Source organism: Ranitomeya imitator, chromosome 1, assembly GCF_032444005.1.
Source record: "Ranitomeya imitator isolate aRanImi1 chromosome 1, aRanImi1.pri, whole genome shotgun sequence".
Lineage (NCBI taxonomy): Eukaryota > Metazoa > Chordata > Amphibia > Anura > Dendrobatidae > Ranitomeya > Ranitomeya imitator.
Window position 1 is genome coordinate 295,418,037 of NC_091282.1, and position 24,130 is coordinate 295,442,166.

A 24,130-nucleotide genomic window follows, 5' to 3' on the forward strand; every position below is an offset into this window, starting at 1 on the left:
TATGGGTTAGTGCCATCCGATTCTCGCATCCACTCGCACCATGCCACGATTGTTTTCTCAGCTGAGAAAACAAATCGCTGATCAGCACTGCTCCATAGAATAACACTGGTCCGAGCGCACTCTGATTTTTTTATCGGATTGCACTCGTCCGATGTATTCGCACTTACAGGTGTATATATGCAGATGCGCAGTTCTTGCGCACACACACAAGGTATTTTTATTTTATCTACCTACACTTACGATTTGTGGAACTCTGGGAGACAATACTACATATGTAGACAAAGAAATACATATAATATAAGAACACTTTCCATTTTTTCATTTTATTTAATTACATTTTACAGATTAAATACATCTCCATAAAGTTTATACACATAAAAGGAAATTTACTTTCTTCATCGCTCCCCTATGAAGTGGGCCTCTTGTATTTGGAGGTGCAGTGCATTGTACAGTCCAGGAGAAGCCACTGGCTAGCTTCTATTCCCACTCGTAATGGCCAACAGAAGCACAGGATAGATGCAGTGGTACTGAATGTGAATTGTCAAAGTGCAGGTAAGCCGGCTATGCTGCATTCTGTTAGGTAAAATAATAGCGGCATTCTAGGTAATAAATATAAATATTCTCTAACCCCCCTTATCCCCGGCCACTTCAGCAAAATAACATGCTCAGTTCCCAGAACTCAGCACCAAAGTGTATTGCACCTCAGTCTCAGAACAGTATCATGATTCAGCTACAAATGTATTTTGGACAGAAGGAATTCAACAAGCCAGTGCAAGGAATTGGTTAAATTGTCGCCACAAGGAAATCTGATTGACTATCACCTCCCTGGTCTCAAAACCTCCGAACTTTAGATTCGCTGCCATTACCCCTAACCTGTGGATTGACAGAGTGTGCAGATACAGGACTACAGTTCACTACAAACACAGGACAGATGCACGGAGTTCAGTACGGGATGTCATTTTGATAGTATTGGATCATGTCATATGTTCTGCTCCTGTGGGAAAGAAACAGAGATGGTGAGCAACTTCATGTGAAAAAAAAAACCAAAAAAAAACACAAAAACCCCACCATGAGGTAAAACTCAAATCTGCCATCTCCACTAACGGGTTATGTATAACAGTTTGCTAAAATCTATTATAAAACAGATTTGAAACTTAATCAAAACCCATGCTATGGTAAAATAGAGGTATAGCTTATAAGTGCCTTTAAAAATGAGAATAAGAATCTTTGCAAGGGGAAACTCCTCCAATCCTCTTCCAACCTCAAACTAAAATGTGTTGTGCGTTTAGCTACTAAATCTCCACCAGTATACAGGAGAAATAAAAATAAAGTTATATAAGGAAGTTAATCAACACAAAATTTTGGAATATAATGTTAAAAGGAACATGAACAACTTTTGGGCTAAAAGTTACCTAAACTTACCTAAAATAAAGTTTAGGACTTGGTATACGAGAGATGCCTTAATGTGGCTACCAGGTACACATGAATTGGCCAATTTATGCGCTAAACGCGCTCATTTTTTCATATTTCTGGTGCAGTAATGTAGTTCAGTTTTCATGTTTCATGTTTGCATGTTTTAGCGCCGCAGTGTGCTGCCTGATTTATTTGACTGTATACGAGTTGGTGACTCTAGGTTCAGCACCAGTTCACACTTAGTCTATGTTTGGATGTGACGGTCGTTTTTTTGAAGTTTAGATTCCTTTTAATAACATGCCATGGTGTGTAAGTTTTATTTATTTTATTTGTTACTTCTTCACACTCAATACTGAATAGAGATGTTTTGAAAATGTTGTTTCCATTTTTTATCATTTGCATATCATTAACATTTTGCTCAACAACCTGTGCAAAGATTTTTTTTTTCTAATCATCACAGCCAACGATATGAATTCTCCCAGCTGCCACTAGAATGAACCATCTAATATGGGTATGGAGAAAATAATCCACTGGGAAAGAGGCAATCAGAAAAAATGATATCCAACCTGTTGCTAAGGAAGCAGTTTTGAATGATCTTCAGGATGAAATTTGCTGCTTCTTTCTCAGTCATGTTGGGACTGAACCGATGTCTGCATATCAAAATGAAAATAGGGATAAGTGTCCACTTCAAAATCAGGAAGGCCTACTGTTCTTCTAGTGTTACTTTGCACTAGTAACTTACTTGAGCAATTTTATGGTCTGTCCACGGAAGCAAGGCAGTCCTGTGTCCAACATGAGTGTGACCAGAGACACTACAGCGTCCATGTAAGGCCTGTTACACAACAAAAGCAGACAAACTACTGGATGAATAAAGACAGAACCACATGTACCAGTTTGTTCTGTAACCTCCAGTGCATTAGACACCATGAAATGGTCAAATATTGTAAGGTTGTTCCCCCATGAATTACTGGATTAGATGGTTTAAGTAACACTGTCATACACCTTCAAGGGGTTTTCCACTTACATGTTCCTGGGCTCAGTTGAATAGCAAAGAAAAATCCAGCTCCACGAAAATCCAAAAACTCTTGTTTACTGGTGTGAATAGAAAACACTCCAGTCGGTGAATGAAAATGCCATGGTAGTACATAAATCAACTAGTTACAGGTAATAAAGCCTTTAATCATCAACATAAAGAGTTTTTGGATTTTCGTGGAGCTGGATTTTTCTTCCTTTGCCTTCATTCACGTCCAAGGCATGGGCGCTTCCTTTGCTCTGGATCTTCAAACAGTGCACGTGGGTGATCTGGACTCTATCTTTCCCTCAATTAGATAGCGCTTGATAAAAATAATAAGATCAGATGGTATTCAACCTCTTCGGGTCCAGTGCAGTTTCTCATTGTCTGGGGCAGAGTGAGTACCAAGCAACTTTATCATTTTATTCCAGCACAGGCCATTAGAGACCAGAAACCTATAAGTGGAAAATAGGGATTTTTGTGTACTCACCGTAACATCCTTTTTTCCGAGCCATTCATTGGGGGACACAGATCGTGGGTGTATGCTGCTGCCACTAGGAGGCTGACACTAAGTGATACAAAGAAAATTAGCTCCTCCTCTGCCGTATACACCCTCCTGCTGGCTCTCAGCTAAACCATTTAGTTGCAAAAGCAGTAGGAGATCAATAACATATGAGAGTATAGCATGTCAAATTATAAACCAAGCACAAAGGGTGGGAGCTGTGTCCCCCAATGAAAGGCTCAGAGAAAAGGATTTTACGGTGAGTACACAAAAATCCCTATTTCTCCTTCGCCTCATTGGGGACACAGACCGTGGGACGTCCCAAAGCAGTCCCTGGGTGGGAACAACAGCAGATCAGGCCCTGTGTAACTGCTACTTACAAGTGCGCCACCGCGGCTGCAGAGTCCGCCTGCCCAGACTCACGTCTGCGGAAGTCTGGGAATTATAGTGCTTCAAGGATGCATGCGGACTGGACGAACCCGCAAAACTGACAGACGTGCCTTGCTGAAGCCTGGTGTCTAGAACCCAAGAAAACCTCGATCGAGTGGAGCGAAAATAGGCTGACGTCTAACACAGAAGGACTTCTGGATGTGTGAAGAAACCACTAGGCTAACATGGCCTAAGAAACGGCTAAGACGACCTTGAAAACGTCAGGAAGCCCAAATGAAGTGTCCATCCTCTGGAAGGATGCCGACCTCGACACGTACGTACTCAGGGCCTTCATATTGTCCAGGGTATGGGGAACCCATTTCGTTTTATGGACCAGAGCGGAAAGAGAAGAGGGAAGAACGAGTACTCGGAACAATGGAAGTACGATACCACCTTAGTAACAAGAGACGAGGACGGCCTGAGGACAACCTTGCCTCGATGGTAATAAGGAAAAAAGGTCTGAAGGAGCAGAGTGGCCAGCTCCGAAGACCCATCTGAATGACATGATCGCAGAGAAAAAGGGGGGAGAACCTCGCAGTATAGCAAAGTCTATCCAGATCACAAAGAGTCTACTGTAAGACTCCCAGAACTATTAAAGACCCAAAATGTAAAGACATATGATAGGGAGAGACCACATGTGAAAATTCTCTGTGAGAAAGTCCCTACTTGCAGTTTTGTTGCAATAAGGTGGAAAAATACTAAGTCCACCAAACAAAAGCACCTAACACCTGACGTGGCCAGTGCGGATATCCCAGGAACACTGGGGCCTTCCTGCTTCCTAAAAGCCCTCTGGAAGAGGCGTGATGGAGCTGGTAACCCAAAATAACCAGAGCATGCACTGCAATGGCTTTTGGGTCTCGAGGTCGAACCATTAACTCAAGTACATTGGCGTCCAGTCTGGACGCCATTCGATCTAAATCTGGAGTGCTCCAGTGAAGGCAGATATGTCGGAAGACTTCCGGATGAATTTCCCACTCACATGAGGCGACCCTGGTGGCTAAGGAAAAAATGCCGATCAGAGTTCTACTCCTGGGAGGAGTACTGCCGAGATCATTGAATGATAGATCTCTGCCCATCAGAGAGTGTGAGGTACGTAGGTCAAGGTGCCTGACCGCAGGTACCTGCTAGATGATAGACTTATGGCACAGCCGAGACAAAATCCAACTGAATTTGGATGGGGAGACGTGTCAAAAGGCATTGGGCCTGCTGTAGGAGCAGAGGTACTGTTGGGTTCCTCAGAAAACTGATCAGGAGACTGGATTCCCGAGATAATCAGAGGCCTTGAGCAGTGTGGTGACGCTCCGTAGTCACTAGTAAGTATTGAACCAGGACAAAGGATCTCCCCCGGATGAAAAAGACGCTTAGAGACTACCCTCTGGAAACCTGTTTGCCCTGCAGAAAGCAAGCGGAGCGAAGGGAAATGTCTCCATTGCTATTATTCTTCCTAGGGATCCTCATTGCCGATCGGATGGAATGAGGGCAGGAACGGACCGGGGCTGAAATTCAGCAGTCCTGAGAACCCGCTTCATTTAATGGCGTAGCAGAGAAGATAGCCCACGACCAGACAGGCCGTTCTGGCATTTGCCAGATTTGCCGGATGGCCATTCCAGCCCAGAATGAGTGACCAAGAGCGGGGGTTCCCTGTTGAAGGACCACGGCCTTGTCTCAAGGGAGGATTACCAACCCTCTGGAGGTGGCCAGGATCATCCTTTAACATGAAATCTGCTGGGCAGGAAATGAGAAAGAACAGTCTAAGCCTATCCCGCCTGCCCAGGTGAAGAAGGGTATCGTAAGGTACATATAGACGGGCTCAGCATAGACCTGGAAGAACAGCTGGAAGTCGACCAAATAGGGCAGAACGGCCACACACCCAGAGTGCCAAAGGGACATGACAGCCGCCATGATAATGGCGAACACTCTGGGAGCGGTAGCAAAGTCGAAGGGCACGATCGTGACTTGCCTGTTCAAGCTTGTTAAAAGTTAGAGGTCCAGGACCAGTGTTACTTTTCGGTCCCCTTTTTGGAACCAAGATCCCTTAAGATCTAGATTGTGCTGGACAACTCTTCCACTGTTGGTTGGATCTATAGGAAGCCTGCGATAATTTGTTCCAGCGTGGGGAACACCTCCCTGTTCACCGGATAAGCGACCACTCTGTAACGGAGTGATGTCAGAGGGTTTTTTTTTTTTTTTAAACGCAGAGTACGATTCCATTCTCTGATCCATCAAGCCCTTCTGAATGAAATGGCATTCGCTGCAGAAAGCGCTGCGCAACTACCCGCACAGCCACATTGAAATAGGCGTGCACCACAAAGTCTCCCGCTCAAGAGGTTTGATTGGCCAGCTGTACTGTCTCCGGAAAAGAACAACTGTTCTGAATCAAACAAATATAGACCAACACTGGAACCATCAGTAACAAAAGCTACATAGACCAAACACCCTGTGGTGAGGTCTATAACATAATTACATAGGACACGCCTATGCGTTGTGGACACTACTCCAAAAATTTTTTTTTTTTTTATTGTGAATCAAAGTAGCTAAGGTCTTCGGCCAGGGGACTATTGCTGTGGCAACCCGTGCGGGGCTAAAGAAAGGCAGAGCGCTGAACTCGAGGCCGCAAGATGGAACGAGTCAGATTGTTTGACAGTCTGTGGTATGTGTAAAAGATGATCCATCTGGCAGGGATACTGGTAAGTACAATTGTGGCCAAAAGTATTGACACCCCTGCAATTCTGTCAGATAATACTCATTTTCTTCCTGAAAATGATTGCAATCACAAATTATTTGGTATTATTATCTTCATTTAATTTGTCTTAAATGAAAAAACACAAAAGAGAATGAAGCAAAAAATTGATTATTTCACACAAAACTGTCCAGCAGTCCAGTGCCAGAAGCAGCAAAGCAACCCCAAAACATCAGGGAACCTCCACCATGTTTGACTGTAGGGACCGTGTTCTTTTCTTTGAATACCTCTTTTTTTCTCCTGTAAACTCTATGTTGATGCATTTGCCCAAAGAGCTCTACTTTTGTCTCATCTGACCAGAGAACATTCTTCCAAAACGTTTTAGGCTTTTTCAGGTAAGTTTTCGCAAACTGCAGCCTGGCTTTTTTATGTCTCGGGATATGAAGTGGGGTCTTCCTGGGTCTCCTACCATACAGTCCCTTTTCATTCAGACGCTGACAGATAGTACGGGTTGACACTGTTGTACCCTCGAACTGCAGGGCCACTTGAACTTGTTTGGATGTTAGCCAAGGTTCTTTATCCAACATCCGCACAATCTTGCATTGAAGTCTCTTGTCAATTTTTCTTTTCTGTCCACATCTAGGGAGGTTAGCCACAGTGCCATGGGCTTTAAACTTCTTGATGACACTGCGCACGGTAGACACAGGAACATTCAGGTCTTTGGAGATGGACTTGTAGCCTTGAGATTGCTCATGCTTCCTCACAATTTGGTTTCTCAAGTCCTCAGACAGTTCTTTGGTCTTCTTTCTTTTCTCCATGCTCAATGTGGTACACACAAGGACACAGGACAGAGGTTGAGTCAACTTCAATCCATGTCAGCTGGCTGCAAGTGTGATTTAGTTATTGCCAACACGTTAGGTGCCACAGGTGAGGTTAATTACACAAATTAGAGAAGCATCACATGATTTTTCAAACAGTGCCAATACGTTTGTCCACCCCCTTTTTTATGTTTGGTGTGGAATTATATCCAATTTGGCTTTAGGACAATTCTTTTTGTGTTTTTTCATTTAAGACAAATTAAACGAAGATAATAATAACAAAGAATTTGTGTTTGCAATCTTTTTCAGGAAGAAACTGAGTATTATCTGACAGAATTGCAGGTGTGTCAATACTTTTGGCCACAACTGTATACCATAGGAGTTAAGCTGCTAGGTAGCAAAGTGCACGGCTGCATCCAGCAGGTGAGTTGCTGCAGTCATTGAACGTGCAGAGATAAAAAGATGAACCCTCAAAACAACCATCCTCTTAACAGGGAGGTGGAGAAGGATCGTCCGCCTCTACGCATCATCCATTAAATAGTGGCGATGCAGAGGGGGATTGCTCGGACGTCAAAATGAGGGTGTCTGTACATCTACAGAGATCAACTCCCCTGGAGGACCGGGTTGACATCAGGCCGGGCTGAAGCATGGGAATGCATGGAAGCGACACTCCATGTGCTCATTTGATGATGGTGTGAGGAGATCGGTGTCCTTTGAAGGACCCGTCGCCCAGAGTATATGTGGAGGTGACAGTCCATGTGCTCTTTTGATGATGATGCAAGGAGATCGGTGTCCTTTGATGGACCCGTCGCCCAGAGTATACGTGGAGGCGATACTCCATGTGCTCATTTGATACTGGTGTGGGGAGATCGGTGTTCTTTGAAGTACCCGTTGCCCTTAAAAAAAACAGTTAAACCAGGCATGGCATCTGGTGTCGCTTGAAGAGGCATCTGTTTCTAGAGCAAGTCCATTTGCGATTGTTCATGGTGGGGGCGGAACCCTGGACTCCTATGCTGTAAAAACACGAGTGTTTACCACTGCGCAACAATGGTGCTCGCCAGTAAATCGCTTATCCAGACGCTCGCTGTCCAGGAAAATGGCAAATACACTACTAAGGGTTTCCGTTTTGAGGGACCCTGTGTGATCTAGAGCAGAACCGTAGTCCTTGTCAATCTACAGAGATTGGTTGATGGCCTAAATAGGCGAATCCATCTTGTTCTGAGGCTCTGGCGAGTGCAGATCCAAGGCAACGTCTGATTCATATGCGGAGTCTTGTTCCGTTTCTAGAATACATGTGGCCCCTGCTAGCCTAAGGCTCCCATGTAGGGGAGGATCCATGTATATTGGTCTTGCAAGCACTTCAAAACACAGAGGGTTCAATCTCGTGGTCAGAGAAGCCACGGACTGCGCCAGTGGCGAAGCCCCTTGAGCGGAACTAGGTACTCTGGGAAGAGCTGGGATCGGCGACGGCGGAGGGGGGCTCCTGAGCTCATTTGAACTAGGTACTCTGGGAAAGGTGACCGGCTTCAGGCTGGTCATGCCTTTAAGACCAGTGAATGCTGGTCATGTGCCATTTTAAACTAGGGAACCTTTAAGACCAGAGAATGCTGGTCATGTGTCTTTAAAAACCAGAGAATGCTGGACATGTACCTGTAAGCCCAGCGACTACTGGATATGAGCCTTTAAGACCAGGGAATGCGGTCATGTACCTTTAAGACCAGGAATGCTGGACATGTGTCTTTTAGACCAGGGATTGTTAGTCATGTGCCTTTAAAGGGAACCTGTCACCCCGTTTTTTCAGATTGAGATAAAAATACTGTTAAATAGGGTCTGCGCTGTGCGTTACAATAGTGTATGTAGTGTACCCTGATTCCCCACCTATGCTGCGAAATACATTACCAAAGTCGCCGTTTTCGCCTGTCAATCAGGCTGGTCAGGTCAGGTGGGCGTGGTGACATCGTTGTTTCTTCCCCAGCTTTCCGTTGGTGGCGTAGTGGTGTGCGCATGTCCAAGTGCCGAATCCACTGCGCGCAGGTGAAGTAAAAGCGCGCGATCTGCGCTATTACCCTTGTCATCGGTGGGGGCGGCCATCTTCCTGAGGCCGCGCGTGCGCAGATGGAGTGCTCTGCTGCACGGGGCTTCAGGAAAATGGACGCGGGATGCCACGCGTGCGCAGATGGAGATCGCGGTGGCCATTTTCCTGAAGCCGAGATGCCAGGGGGGGAGCCATGAAGCGCGACAAAGCATGGGTGGAGGTTCCGGGTTGCAGCCTACACAAACCCGAAGCCAGGGGTTAAATTTTTGAACCAGCCGGCGCCGAACAGGAAAAAGGGAAAAACGACCCGCCGCTGCAAAACAAGGAAAAATATGCCGATTGCGCAGAGCCCTCCAGCCGCTCGAGTCCCGGCACTTACCACGGTGGCTGCCGAAGGCAGAGTATGCAGCTTTGTTCAGCAGGTCAGAAAAGTATAAGAGATCCTCTGCTGTTGCTGCTGTTTGGACGGTGCAGGGATAAAGAAAAGCCCTCAATCCATCGTCCCTTTAGCAGGGAGGTGGAGAGGAACCGTCTGCCTCCCTGTACCATCCGCTTTCAATAGTGGTGGTGCAGTGGGGGCTGCTCGGATGCCATAGAGAGGGCCTCTGTACATCCAAAGGGTAATCACCTAGGATGGGACAGGGCTGAATGTCTGGCAAAAGGCCTGGCTGGGGAAGAGGATACGTGGAGGTGACACTCCATGTGCTCGTCCGTACAGGTTGTGGGGAGATCTGTGCCCTTGAAGGGACCCGTCGCCCCTAAGAATCAGATCAGGCGTGGCATACCACATCGCAGGAGAGGATACGGAGAGGTGACACTCTCCGTTTTTGCCTGTTGATGGTTCGGGGAGATCGGAGCCTTGAAAGGGTCCGTCGCCCCTTCGTCCATTGTAAAAAAGGTAAAACCAAAAAAGTAAAAGATAAAAATAAAATAAGAAAGAGTTTTGGGTTGAATAGCAGACCCGTCCGTGTGCCTCCTACGGACACTAAGCAAGGACTGGTTAGCTGAGAGCCGGCAGGAGGGTGTATACTGCAGGGTAGGAGAGTACTTTCTTTGTATCACTTAGTGTCCGCCTCCTAATGGCAGCAGCATACACCCACGGTCTGTGTCCCCCAATGAGGCGAAGGAGAAACCCCTTTAAAAACAGCTGTAGGAACCCTGTTGGCAGGTGGAATAGTGAACTCAGATGCCCGTGTGCACTACAACAATGGAGGCTCTAAATTCGGTCTACACATATTTGTGGAGGGGAGATCAGGCATGATGAAGTTTATCATGCCTCATCCATTTGTTCTCATTGTTCTAATAAGAGTAACCTGCTGCCAGAGCTGTCTTGTTGTAGTTTACTCTACTCTTCCCTTGGATGAGCGTGCATACTAATGGGAATAAGGTTCTGAAGGCATAGCTTATCCGCCCTAAGGAATTGTATAGATGACTCTCTGTAACTGTGACTTCAGATGTTTTCAGAAATCCAGATAATGTATTTGTTTCTACCAGAAAACGGCATTCTAAACTTCTATTTGTGCAACGGGCTCCATCAGGGCCTTTATTACAGCCAGATAGGATGGGAAGACTAGAGCTGTAATTTTATAGCATTTTGCCTTACAAAAAGTAGTTTCATTAACCCCTTACCTGACAGCCAGATAGCCACGCACACACATCTCCATGAACCACTTAAAAGGTGTAGCTTCCATTTTTCGCCCCATGATCATCACCATTTCATCAGTTAGCTTTATATCAGGTTCCCAGCCTAGATTACCCCCAGGGGAGCTCTCAAACATAAATCCAAAATCTGCAAATAAAATAGTTCAGCTCAGTTGGTTAGATGTACGAGCATGGGCACAATATACTAAGTGTCTAAAGCGAGCAAATAGGACAACCAAGGAGAACACATCTGAGGATTAGAATGAGGGCAACGTCAAATCGAGAAGAATTTAGAAAGAAGACAAAGCATTGTGGAGCAGCACAGAGGAGTAGGTGAAAAAAGGGAAGGCTACAACGTATTGCTTGTGCCACCCTCTATTACTATAAACTGGAAAAGGTTTCCATCCAGCATAGAACAGACCTGAACATTGTAAACACTTTTCCTACCGGACTGGTATTTTAAAGCAGACAACATGTGGGTACTGTTTGGACTAACCAATGTGAATGATGTGCCCTTCCTTATCCAGCATGATGTTGCCATTGTGTCTGTCTTTAATCTGCAGCAAAAACAGTAAAAGGCTGTAGGCTGCCATACTCCGAATAAAATTATATCGAGCCTGTGTAGACAGAAGAATATCGGAAGAATTAATAATGAATATTATTACAGGAATAATAAAGCAAAATACAATTACTGGGAAATGTGAAGGGGAAAAGTAGTAAAGTCAACAATATGCATAAGATATCTGTCAGCTGAAAGCTAGCTTAGCTGACAACCAACTAACCCAATAATCATGGATCTTTTCTGCTGGGAATAATCACCTCCACTACTACTCGGACAACCCCATCTCAATCCATATGTTTCCTCCTTGTAATATGATAATACTTATACTCACCTCAGGTGCTGGCGCCTTTCTAGCATTGTCGGTACTGGCTCTCCCTCTCCCGGGGATTGCATGACATTGTTATGTCATGCGATCCCTGCGGCCAATCAGTGCTGGCTTCACTCTCCCCATCTTGTATGATATACATCCGGAGGAAGTGAGAGCTACAGCCGAGTAATAGACAACTCCTTTAAGCTGCCCAACACTTGTCTCTCAGACAGGATGGCTTCCTATTTATGCATTATAACCATTTCTCAATACATATCACAAATATCATAAGCAGAAATAAATTAGACTTATTTATGTCAAGTTGGTGCAGAAATACTATACCTTTTGAAATGCCTGAGTAGACTCATCTCCATATTGCCTAGTGAAGTAGTCATACATGCCAAAGTCTGTCTGTCGGCCCAGCTGATCTCTTGAGGTGCAGTTTGGAATACACTCGATAACGCCACACTGGAATACAACAAATATCCAAATTACTTACTGACAAATTTTAGTGCATGCCACCAGCATATTTCATTTTCTTGTCATGTAATATTACATTGATGAACCCTTCATCCACCCTGCTGGATACTAACAGGACAAGGATACTATTGATCAGGGACAGAAAATGTACAATTCCCAGGTTAGTGCGGCACAAATGCATCAACCTTTTGGGATTATCCTTATGCTAGATGAATCAGTGCTATTAACTGACTGCAATGGTGCAGTATGGATGGAAATACAGACTGCAATACATTCCTACTGAGAGGGCACATGTATAATTTGGTATATCTTATTCGGTATAAGAGCGGTCAGCACATGAAAAGGCGTTAAGGTGGATTTATATGGAGGGTTTGGTGGTAGCCTACTGTTTCCTAGAATAATCAGATCGTATTTAATCCCAACACATATATCCATGCTATCTAGAAGATGTCTCTAGCTTGAGGATGTTAATAGAGCTCCTGGACAGCATTTTTTAGATATTAATGGTATAAATAAAATGGTTCTTCTTCCCTTTGGGAGGGGTAGGCTAGGGACGTCATAGAGACAGAGGTCAGTACGTCTCAGTACAAATACGATAATAGTCTAGAAATAGAAAAAGATGCGTAAGGGACAGTTCTGCACCTTTGATTTCAGAAGTGTTTTGAGGAGTATAGTAACAAAATGTTATATTTGAAGATACAGTCATGGCTGAAAGTGTTGGCACTCTTGAAACTGTTCCAGAAAACGAAGTATTTCTCCCAGAAAATTATTGCAATTACACATGTCTTGTTAAACATATGTTTATTTCCTTTGAGTGTATTGGAACAACACAGGTGTTCAATGGATTGAGATCCGGACTCATTGCTGGCCACTTCAGAACTCTCCAGCGCTTTGTTTCCATCCATTTCTGGGTGCTTCTTGAAGCATGTTTGGGGTCACTGTCCTGCTGGAAGACCCATGACCTAGGACACAAACCCAGCTTTCTGACACTGGGCGCTACTTTGTGACGCAAAATCCATTGGTAAACTTCAGATTTCATGATGCCTTGCACAGTCAAGGCAGCCACTGTCAGAGACAGCAAGACAACCCCAAAACATATTTGAACCTCCACCATATTTGACCGTAGGTAATGTGTTCTTTTCTTTGTAGGCCTCATTCCATTTTTCGGTAAACAGTGGAATAATGTGCTTTACCAAAAAGCTCTATCTTGGTCTCATCTGTTCACAGGACCCTTTCCCAGAAGGATATTGGCTTGCTCACATACATTTTGTATATCTGGAATCTAACTTTTTTATTTCTCTGTGTCAGCAGTGATTTTCTCCTGGGTCTCCTGCCGTAGCATTTCATTTCACTCACATGTCGACGGACAGTTTGCGCCGACACTTATGCACCCTAAGCCTGCAAGAAACAGCTTGAATTTCTTTGGAACTTGACTGGGACTGATAATCCACCATCCGAATTATCCTGCGTTGCAACCTTTCATCAATTTTTCTCTGCTGTCCACATCCAGAGAGATTAGATACAGTGCCATGGGTTGTAAACCTCTTGATTATGTGGTGCACCATGGACAAAGGAACATCAATATATCTGGAGATGGACTTGTAACCTTGAGATAGTTAATATTGTTCAACAATTTTGGGTCTCAAGTTCTTAGACAGTTCTCTTCTCCATGCTTAAAGTGACACACACAAGTGCGCAAAGCAAAGATTGTGTCAACGTCTCCCCTTCTTAACTGGTTTCAGGTGTGATTTCATTGCCCACACCAATTACTTACCACAGGGGCGTGTGAACGAGTATCACATGCTTGAAACAAAGTTGTTTACCTACAATTTTGGAAAGGTGCCAACTATTTCATCCTGTCCATTTTTGAGGGTTTTGTGTGGAAGCAAAATCGTATTCATGAGGTAGACATGTTTTAATGCAATCGTAGCGATTTATTAGCGCATGTGAATCTTCTCCTCGGAAGGTGCTAAATTAATTTTAACCCCTCCATGAGGAAAATATCAAAATAGCCTTATAATAATATGGTTTTATGGTACAGTGACGTTTCATATGCATAAATAGGACAAATGAATGTCAGTAAAAAAAATAAAATGGCCACATGGTCCATAAAGATAATGAATATAACATTTCCTTCTAAATTTCAACTCACCCCAGGAGCTGTTGCCACTACTCTGTACGGAAAGACAAAGAGGTCGAGTCCAACCAGCTGGAAAATGTTCTTGAATAAATCAATTATCTGCAGAGCCAGCATATCCTGCCAGGGAGGAAATGGATAAAAACGTACTGATGATAAAGTCTTAGGGTACCGTCTCACAGTGGCATTTTGATCGCTACGACGGCACGATCCGTGACGCTCCAGCATCGTAACAATATCGCTCCAGCGTCGTAAACTGCTGTCATTTGCAATGTACGACGCCGGAGCGATAATTTCATGACGTATGTGCGATGTAGAAGCCGTTGGTTACTATGCGCACATCGTATACAATATCGTGCACACCCTTGTTACACCATGCGATCATGCCGCCACAGCGGGACACTAGACGACGAAAGAAAGTTTCAAACGATCTGCTACGACGGACGATTCTCAGCGGGGTCCCTGATCGCAGGAGTGTGTCAGACACAGCGAGATCGCTGGAACCTCACGGATATATCGCTGGAACTTCACAAATCGTGCCGTCGTAGCGATCAAAATGCCACTGTGTGACGGTACCCTTAGATCTGAACATTGGGCACTGTCGCTGTGTTCAGCCAATAGTTCCTGACACACATTTAGAGGAGTCCAGTATAATCCTGTCCACTCACTTGTCTGCAATCATCTCCCACTTTAAAGATGGCTGCTTGCCAGCATATCTTTTTATCCACATCTTCCTCCTCGCTTTCATCAATGGAGTCTGAGCGACAACGGAGACCTAAGAGTTGGAGAAATTTTCAAGAATTGAATGATTTCTGCAAAAAAACTAAATATTTAATACTTAATTGGTAACAGTTACATAGGTTGAAAAAAGTCCCAGGTCCTTCAAGATCAACCTTACTCCACTAATTGTACATTTGTTGTCACTAAATGATCTATAACCCGCAATGTGTACTGAGGAAATCGTCCAGCCCCTTTTTAAAAGCTGTTCTAGTGTCGGCCATTACTACCTCTTGTGGTAGGGAATTCCACAATCTGACTGCTCTAGCTGTAAAGAACCCTTTCATATTTAGCTGCCGGAATCGCCTTTCTTCCACCCGCAATGAGTGCCCCCTAGGTATATTCTTTGGAAGAAATAAGTCAGGCGCCAGTGTTTTGTACTGGCCACACATATATTTCTACATGTAAATGAGATCTCCTCTGAGGTGTGTTTTTTCTAAGCTAAACAAGCCCAACTTTTCCAACCTTTCATCCTATGAGAGGCCTTCCATCCCTTGTAATAATCTAGTTGCCCGTCTTTGAACTGACTAATTTTGGAATATAATTTTTAAAATGTGAAGCTCAAAACTGGATCCCATATTCTAGATGTGGCCTCACAAGTAATTAAATGTACCTTCCTTCTCCAGCTCACTGACTCCACATCTCTTCACCTTGAACTTGGCAAGATATGGAGCTTTAGCGGCACTACAAGAACAGACACTCATTAGATGCCACAGCAATTATACATACAGCTAAAGACCTAGCACACACATCACCATGTATTATTGATACTGCCTGATTTATCATGTGTGCATGTCATACTTCCCTACCATAGGGAGCCAGAGAAAGCTTGTGAGTCCTGCTTTTCCCAACCACTATGACTTATTGATACCCTCCCTTAGTAGGATCAGTCATTGTGTGTAAGTACAGACCAAAAGCTTTCTCTGGAAGTCACATAACATATGCATTTTTAAAACCTTCCTTCTGGTATGTTCTGTAAAGATGGTGCAGCATGTCGTGGCTTAGGGCAGCTACAATTAACAGAAGTTGGTTGTCAAAGAAATAGCAATACATTAATAAAGACTGCAGGTGCAGATGAAGTATTGCTTTACCCCCAGGAGACCAGAGTATAGCAGGGGAAATGCATACAGATACTCTAATGATAATGAAATGACTCTGCTCGTGTCATCTCAGCCTATACAGCAAAGCTGACAACTTTGGAAATCTCCAGAATGAAGAGTTAAAAAGGATAAAGTGTATGTTCACAAATATGTTATTTTACATCTCATGAAGACTTGACAGAAAATAGTACTGGATGGAGTATGTTAACCAAAACCCCCACCAATTGCTAGACTGAAGAGCATGTTAAAACGTTGAGTCTTTTTAGCCTCACTAGGAGGATCTGTTCTTATCTTAATAATCTATTTGCCAACAATATCTCTCTCGAACACACTGGTTTTAACCTAGAGTTAAGGTACCGTTACACTAAACGATTTACCAACGATCACGACCAGCGATACGACCTGGCCGTGATCGTTGGCAAGTCGTTGTGTGGTCGCTGGGGAGCTGTCACACAGACAGCTCTCTCCAGCGACCAACGATCAGGGGAACAACTTCGGCATCGTTGAAACTGTCTTCAACGATGCCGAAGTCCCCGGGTAACCAGGGTAAACATCGGGTTACTAAGTGCAGGGCCACGCTCAGTAACCCAATATTTACCCTGGTTACCATTGTAAAAGTAAAAATACAAACAAAAAAACAGCTTCCCTGCAGTGTGTCAGCGCCGGGTAACCAGGGTAAATATCGGGTTAGTAAGCACGGCCCTGCACTTAGTAACCCAATGTTTACCCTGGTTACAAGTGAACACATCGCTGGATCGGCATCACACACACTGATCCAGCGATGACAGCGGGGTGATCAGCGACCAAAAAAAGGTCCTGATCATTCCCCAACGACCTCCCAGCAGGGGCCTGATCGTTGGTCGTTGTCACACATAACGATTTCGTTAACGATATCGTTGCTACGTCACAAAAAGCGTGACGTTGCAACGATATCGTTAACGAAATCGTTATGTGTGAAGGTACCTTTACACAGTGAAGTGTTGCGCGATATTATCACACTGCAACAATCACAGTGACACATTGCAACAATGCATGTAAGGAACACCTATAGTGTTGCGTTGCGACCTGCAACACAGAGTATCAAATGTTTTCGATTTTCTGTCGTTGGGTGCAAGTTATCTACAACTTGGCAGTTCTCTTTACAGCAAAATCAAAGCTCAACAGTTGCAAACAAAACAGCAAGTTGCACAAATGTTTTTGATGCGCACCTTTTCAGAGAACTGCTGTCGTGTAAAGGTACCTTCACATTTAGCGACGCTGCAGCGATCCAGACAACGATCCCGATCGCTGCAGCGTCGCTGTTTGGTCGCTGGAGAGCTGTCACACAGACAGCTCTCCAGCGACCAACGATGCCGGTTCCCTGGTAACTAGGGTAAACATCGGGTTACTAAGCGCAAGGCCGCACTTAGTAACCCGATGTTTACCCTGGTTACCAGGTTGACACTACATACTTACCTTCCGCTGTCTGTCCTCCTGCGCTGTGCTTCTCTGCACTGTGTAAGCACATCGGCCGGAAAGCAGAGCGGTAACGTCACCCCTGTGCTCTGCTTTCCGGCTGGCCGGCGCTCACAGTGCAGAGAAGCACAGCGCTGGAGGACAGACACCGGAAGGTAAGTATGTAGTGTTTGTTTTGTTTTACTTTTACGCTGGTAACCAGGGTAAACATCGGGTTACTAAGCGCAGGGCCGCGCTTAGTAACCCGATGCTTACCCTGGTTACCAGTGAAGACATCGCTGAATCGGCGTCACACACGCCGATTCAGCAATGTCTGCAGGGAGTCCAGCGACGAAATAAAGTTCTGGACTTTCTGCAGCGACCAACGACATCACAGCAGGATCCTGATTGCTGCTGCCTGTCAAACTGAACGATATCGCTATCCGTGACGTTGCAACGTCACGGATCGCTAGCGATATCGTTCAGTGTGAAGGTACCTTAACACGTCACCGTGTAGCCATAGCCTTAAAAGACATACAGTCCTTTATTCTAATGATCAGTGGGTGCCCTCATGATACCAACAGATCTAATCTTTTGTTTTTATGGAATGTGACAACTAGTGTTGAGCATTCCGATACCGCAAGTATCGGGTATCGGCCGATACTTGCGGTATCGGAATTCCGATACTGAGATCCGATACTTTTGTGATATCGGGTATCGGATCAATAGGGATGTGTTAAATAAAGAATTAAAATAAAAAATATTGATATGCTCACCTCTCCGGCGGCCCCTGGACATCATGCTGCTAACCGGGAGGCTTCTTTGTTTAAAATGCGCGCCTTTAGGACCTGGGAATGACGTCCCGGGTTCTGATTGGTCGCGTGCCGCCCATGTGACCGGCACGCGACCAATCAGAAGCCGCGACGTCATTCTCATTCACAAAAACTCCTAATTCTAGGAATTAAGGACCTGCGAATGACGTCACGGCTTCTGATTGGTCGCGTGCCGGTCACATGGGCGGCACGCGACCAATCAGAACCCGGGACGTCATTCCCAGGTCCTAAAGGCGCGCATTTTAAACAAAGAAACCTCCCGGTTAGCAGCATGATGTCCAGGGGCCGCCGGAGAGGTGAGCATATCAATATTTTTTATTTTAATTCTTTATTTTACACATCCCTATGGATCCCAGGGCCTGAAGGAGAGTTTCCTCTCCTTCAGACCCTGGGAACCATGAGAATACCTTCCGATACTTGATGTCCCATTGACTTGTATTGGTATCGGATATCGGTATCGGCGATATCCGATATTTTTCGGGTATCGGCCGATACTATCCGATACCGATACTTTCAAGTATCGGACGGTATCGCTCAACACTAGTGACAACCTGTTCTCTTAAAAAAAAAAAAAAACTTTCAAAACATATCATTTTCACCTTTGCATGGGTGTTCCAGATTGGAAGTCAATATCCAAAACTATAGCTTCTGGGTTACTGGGCAAGTAGCAACCTGAAAAGGGACCCAGAATGAATATGCACATCAAATACTAGAATAATACAGCTATACAACAGCACAGCAATACACTCCAATTCCCACCTTTACTAGTGATAGGCCAGGTTCACACAAGCACATTTCATGGTCTGTATACGGACCACAATGAATGGTCTGGTGGCGGGTCTCTGAACCGTAATTACAGCCTCATATGTGTCTATTAAGTTGTATCTTTGGGTCAGGAGTTTAGCAGTCAGTTTGGGAACCGAGGTCCGTATACAGACCAAGCTATATGGTCTTCTTGTGAACACAGCACTTACAGGGAACTGGAAGCCACATCATATTTTCCAAAGACATACTGATAGGGAATTTAGATTGTGAGCCCCATCGGGGACAGCGATGATAATGTGTGCAAACTGTAAAGCGCTGCGTAATATGTTAGCGCTATATAAAAATAAAGATTATTATTATTATTATTATATTTTACCATTTACCAGTGCTTCTAAACGTCAATTACTGGATTATAATAAAACTTTTACATGTCGTAATATAAATATCTAAAAAACCAAAAGATCTTACCTGGCTGCACCTTTACATCAGACAGAGCATTAAGACAAGCTTTTTTACGTTCTTCACCTTTAGGGTACGGTCTGGCAATAAAAAAGAAGGCAATTTTTGTAACACAGATATACACATATGAAGATGGACGGGGGTTCAGTTAAAACAAATGAAAAAGTTTATAACAATACAAAACATTGCCATACATAAGCAGTGCTTAGCAAAGTAATTAATCAGAGACACTAAGGGCATAGGAATAATGACTTGAGCCCATGCTTTGCCAAAGACTTGATGCGCATTCCACAGAGCCCCCCCGAGGAAGCCCACGCGAAACGCGCGTTGGAGCTGCACTGGACAGCTCATCACACAGGCACTAGTATCAGTAAGGGCCTTATTTTGATCACCTTTACTTTGGATCAAGTTCTTGATGTATCATAAGCGCTATGTGTATTTCTACATCAGCGATTAAGTATTATAGCTTACTAATTCTGGTACTGACTCCTGTCAAGTTAACACCCATGGTTTGGGTGTGTACACAAATCAAAACGACAGGGCACCACTGTTGTACTCTGTATGCACTAAGCACTTTAACTAACCATACAATCATGGTGTTATGGTGATTTATTTGCCCAGATTTTCCCTACCCTGATACATAATTGATGAATTGATGTCCTTTACACCTGAGCCATTTCTGTGTTTTGACTTTTTTTTACATTTTCTGTTATAAGTATTATGCCTTCACGTTTGAATGAACTTTTTTGATATTAATAACTTTTTGCGAACATTTACTCCATGCTTTTTGTAGGATTAATGTTATTTGGAGTGTCCTTAAATATCTCTTTCTGGTCTTCTTTAAAGGCATATGGCCAGGTGGACATTATATGTAGCATGTTTCAGTGGATTATGATTCCAATTATTGCAGTATGCATTTGGACCTACTTAGTCAGTAATTCCACAAGAGAGGGGAAAAAAGTCACAGGATACAAAAATGTCACTGAAATATATCAAAGCTTATTTGTTATAGTGTAATAAGCCATTTTCCCCAGCTATAAACAGTTTTGTGCCTGGATCCACTTCATTTGCCTAATGAGACTGATGGGAGACATTTGCATTGCCCCAGTCACATTTCCCGGCATACTACTGATTAAGTCATGACAGTAATGACACATCAATGCCAGATTTTTATCACATAAGGGACCAGGTGTAGAAGGATCAGTGATGCACAGAACGTATCAGTTCCAGATGGGTTTCCACTTTAAATAAAACCACATGACATATAGTGATGTTCACATATTAAGAAGGAAGAACTTTAATATCAGTTTCATGCATGCTGTAATGTTTAACAAAGTATGATGAAGTTAGATAGCAATTGCCAATTACAGTCATGGCCAAAAGTATTGACACCCCTGCAATTCTGTCAGATAATACGCAGTTTCTTCCTGAAAATGATTGCAAACACAAATTCTTTGATATTATTATCTTCATTTAATTTGTCTTAAATGAAAAAAAAAAAAAGAGAATGAAGCAAAAAGCAAAACATTGATAATTTCACACAAAACTCCAAAAATGGGCCAGACAAAAGTATTGGCACCCTCAGCCTAATACTTGGTTGCACAACCTTTAGCCAAAATAACTGCGACCAACCGCTTCCGGTAACCATCAATGAGTTTCTTACAATGCTCTGCTGGAATTTTAGACCTTTCTTCTTTGGCAAACTGCTCCAGGTCCCTGATATTTGAAGGGTGCCTTCTCCAAACTGCCATTTTTAGATCTCTCCACAGGTGTTCTATGGGATTCAGGTCTGGACTCATTGCTGGCCACCTTAAAAGTCTCCAGTCCTTTCTCTCAAACCATTTTCTAGTGCTTTTTGAAGTGTGTTTTGGGTCATTGTCCTGCTGGGAGACCCATGACCTCTGAGGGAGACCCAGCTTTCTCACACTGGGCCCTACATTATGCTGCAAAATTTGTTGGTAGTCTTCAGACTTCATTATGCCATGCACACGGTCAAGCAGTCCAGTGCCAGGGGCAGCAAAACAACCCCAAAACATCAGGGAACCTCCGCCATGTTTGACTGTAGGGACCGTGCTCTTTTCTTTGAATGCCTCTTTTTTTCTCCTGTAAACTCTATGTTGATGCCTTTGCCCAAAAAGCTCTACTTTTGTCTCATCTGACCAGAGAACATTCTTCCAAAACGTTTTAGGCCTTTTCAGGTAAGTTTTGGCAAACTCCAGCCTGGCTTTTTTATGTCTCGGGGTAAGAACTGGGTCTCCTACCATACAGTCCCTTTTCATTCAGACGCCGACGGATAGTACGGGTTGACACTGTTGTACCCTCGGACTGCAGGGCAGCTTGAACTTGTTTAGATGTTAGTTGAGGTTCTTTATCCAACATCCGCACAATCTTGCGTTGAAATCTCTTGTCAATTTTTCTTTTCCGTCCACATCTAGGGAGGTTAGCCCCAGTGCCATGGGCTTTAAACTTCTTGATGACACTGCGCACGGTAGACACAGGAACATTCAGGTCTTTGGAGATTGCTCATGCTTCCTCACAATTTGGTTTCTCAAGTCCTCAGACAGTTCTTTGGTCTTCTTTCTTTTCTCCATGCTCAATGTGGTACACACAAGGACACAGGACAGAGGTTGAGTCAACTTTAATCCATGTCAACTGGCTGCAAGTGTGATTCAGTTATTGCCAAAACCTGTTAGGTGCCACAGGTAAGTTACAGGTGCTGTTAATTACACAAATTAGAGAAGCAACACATGATTTTTCGAACAGTGTCAATAATTTTGTCCACCCCCTTTTTTATGTTTGGTGTGGAATTATATCCAATTTGGCTTTAGGACAATTCTTTTTGTGTTTAAGACAAATCAAATGAAGATAATAATACCAAACAATTTGTGTTTGCAATCATTTTCAGGAAGAAAATGAGTATTATCTGACAAAATTGCAGGGGTGTCAATACTTTTGGCCATGACTGTACCTTTGATGAAATCTGTATGGATTCAAAATAAAAGAAAAAAATATAGAAAGCCAGCAGAATGGACAGACAATGGAGCCAACATAGGGATTCATGATGAAGGGCTGTAAAGGACTAACACAGTAGTTACTTGGGTAAATGGCTGGAGAACATTTCTATAGAAATTTAGCAATATAGAAATGTTTCCCAACCCTATTACTCATCTACAGTCATCTCACACCCCCAACAACAACAAAAAAGTCCTGCCCTCAGTAAACTGACTGCCAAAAGGTGCTGAGATTTTATATTAGTTCTGACAGCATGAGTAGCTAGTGTTCATTGTGTAGAAACCACCAAGTAACGGCGGGTTTTCCAAAAGTTGTAAAAATAAAAATATGAAAGGCTTACTTTATAATGGCAGAAACGTTGGTTATTTTATTGAAAAAGTCAAATTCTCGCTGGTAGAAGTCTTTGGCAGGTCCGGACAGTGATCCTGTGATTTCATCCATGAGCTGTTCCAGCAGATCTCCAATGTCAGCTGTAGAAGAAAATTACAGGCCATCAATATCAGATCGGTGGTGGTCCGATATCTGAATAGGAGATAGTCTACAATGCCTGCGAGTGCTCCTAAACAGTGGTGGGACAGTGGTTTTCCACTCAAAACACTGCTTACACATCCAGACAATTTTGGAGCTGATAACAGCTCATCGGTGGGGGTGCCGGGTGTCAGACCCCAACTAATGTTAATGATCGATCCTAAAAGCAGGTTATCAATATCATTGTAGTGGAAAACCCCTATAAGGAAATATCTTATTAAGTTTGTCATCACTTACGGTCCTTCTGGTGTCCTTCTTCATCTAGATAAATGTTTGTCTTCATGTTCCAGATAAACTGATGAGCCAAAAGCTGGGACTTAGCTGCTGCCCACAGAATGTATTCCCGAACATAACCCATCTGCACAAATGATATTATATTTTTACCAAATCCACAAGAATATACTAAAACAAAGATTCTCATTTCCATCTATCAGTACGATATACATATTGAAAGAAATAAATTAGTCACAGCTAACTGAGCACATGTGGAGCGTATGGAAAAAAAGCGGTAAATACTTATCCACAAAACTAGTACATACTAGTTGTCATGATGGTATTGAGTTGTAATAGTTGCATAAGATACTTTATACTTTTGCAAACTAGATAGATAAATAGATAGATAATAGATAGATAGTTTGCAAAGGTAAAAAGTACCTTATGGAACTATGTCAACTCTAAACTTCTATCTATTCAGAACATTTTACAAACGTACGTAATATACAAAAACTCACCTTGTCATACCTCAGAGCTTGAACGATTTGTGGAATGTAAAAAAGAATGGCATCCTGAAAAGGAAAAGAGAAAAAAACACAAGTCACAAAATGTGAGCAAATTAAGAGGTCAAAGGCTAAAGAGATATAAAGCAAAACACTGAGTGTGTGAAGATAAAGTGGGGGCATAGCAAGTAGGAAAAACATGAAAACATAAGATTCAGCTTTGAAGACCGCAGTCAACATAAAAGAGCGTAAAGTGGGATGGTTGAGTCATTACCGGAGGGAATGATCGCAGTACTTTCACCCCATATTGGGCAGTTAGTGGATGTGGAGGGTACATGCTGGAGAAATAAGACAGTCCAGTAGGTGGGTCAGTTGGCGCCCAACATAGAATATGGCTAAGCTCCGGAGCATCTGCATCTATCGTGTGCCATGTTACCAGATACTGAAAGACAAAATCACTTATCAATGATGTACAAAGGAAAATGCCCAG

General features: G+C 43.5%; 1 protein-coding gene across 2 annotated transcripts in view; it reads right to left on the reverse strand.

Annotated features, from left to right (window-relative positions):
* Nucleotides 1-307: 307 nt before the first annotated feature.
* Nucleotides 308-24,130, reverse strand: part of PI4KA (phosphatidylinositol 4-kinase alpha) — a 182,086-nt gene continuing 158,263 nt past the window's right edge. For both annotated transcript variants that reach the window (XM_069756734.1, XM_069756726.1), the window contains 15 exons: nt 23,915-24,082; nt 23,656-23,709; nt 23,162-23,282; nt 22,737-22,866; nt 19,394-19,464; nt 18,760-18,832; nt 15,407-15,477; nt 14,685-14,791; nt 14,032-14,136; nt 11,742-11,867; nt 11,027-11,147; nt 10,519-10,678; nt 2,156-2,245; nt 1,980-2,063; nt 308-994 (listed from right to left, as the gene is read on the reverse strand). In XM_069756734.1, coding sequence (XP_069612835.1) covers nt 943-994; nt 1,980-2,063; nt 2,156-2,245; nt 10,519-10,678; nt 11,027-11,147; nt 11,742-11,867; nt 14,032-14,136; nt 14,685-14,791; nt 15,407-15,477; nt 18,760-18,832; nt 19,394-19,464; nt 22,737-22,866; nt 23,162-23,282; nt 23,656-23,709; nt 23,915-24,082 — 1,533 coding nt within the window. In that variant the 3' untranslated portion in view covers nt 308-942. The remainder of the gene's footprint in view (nt 995-1,979; nt 2,064-2,155; nt 2,246-10,518; nt 10,679-11,026; nt 11,148-11,741; nt 11,868-14,031; nt 14,137-14,684; nt 14,792-15,406; nt 15,478-18,759; nt 18,833-19,393; nt 19,465-22,736; nt 22,867-23,161; nt 23,283-23,655; nt 23,710-23,914; nt 24,083-24,130) is intronic.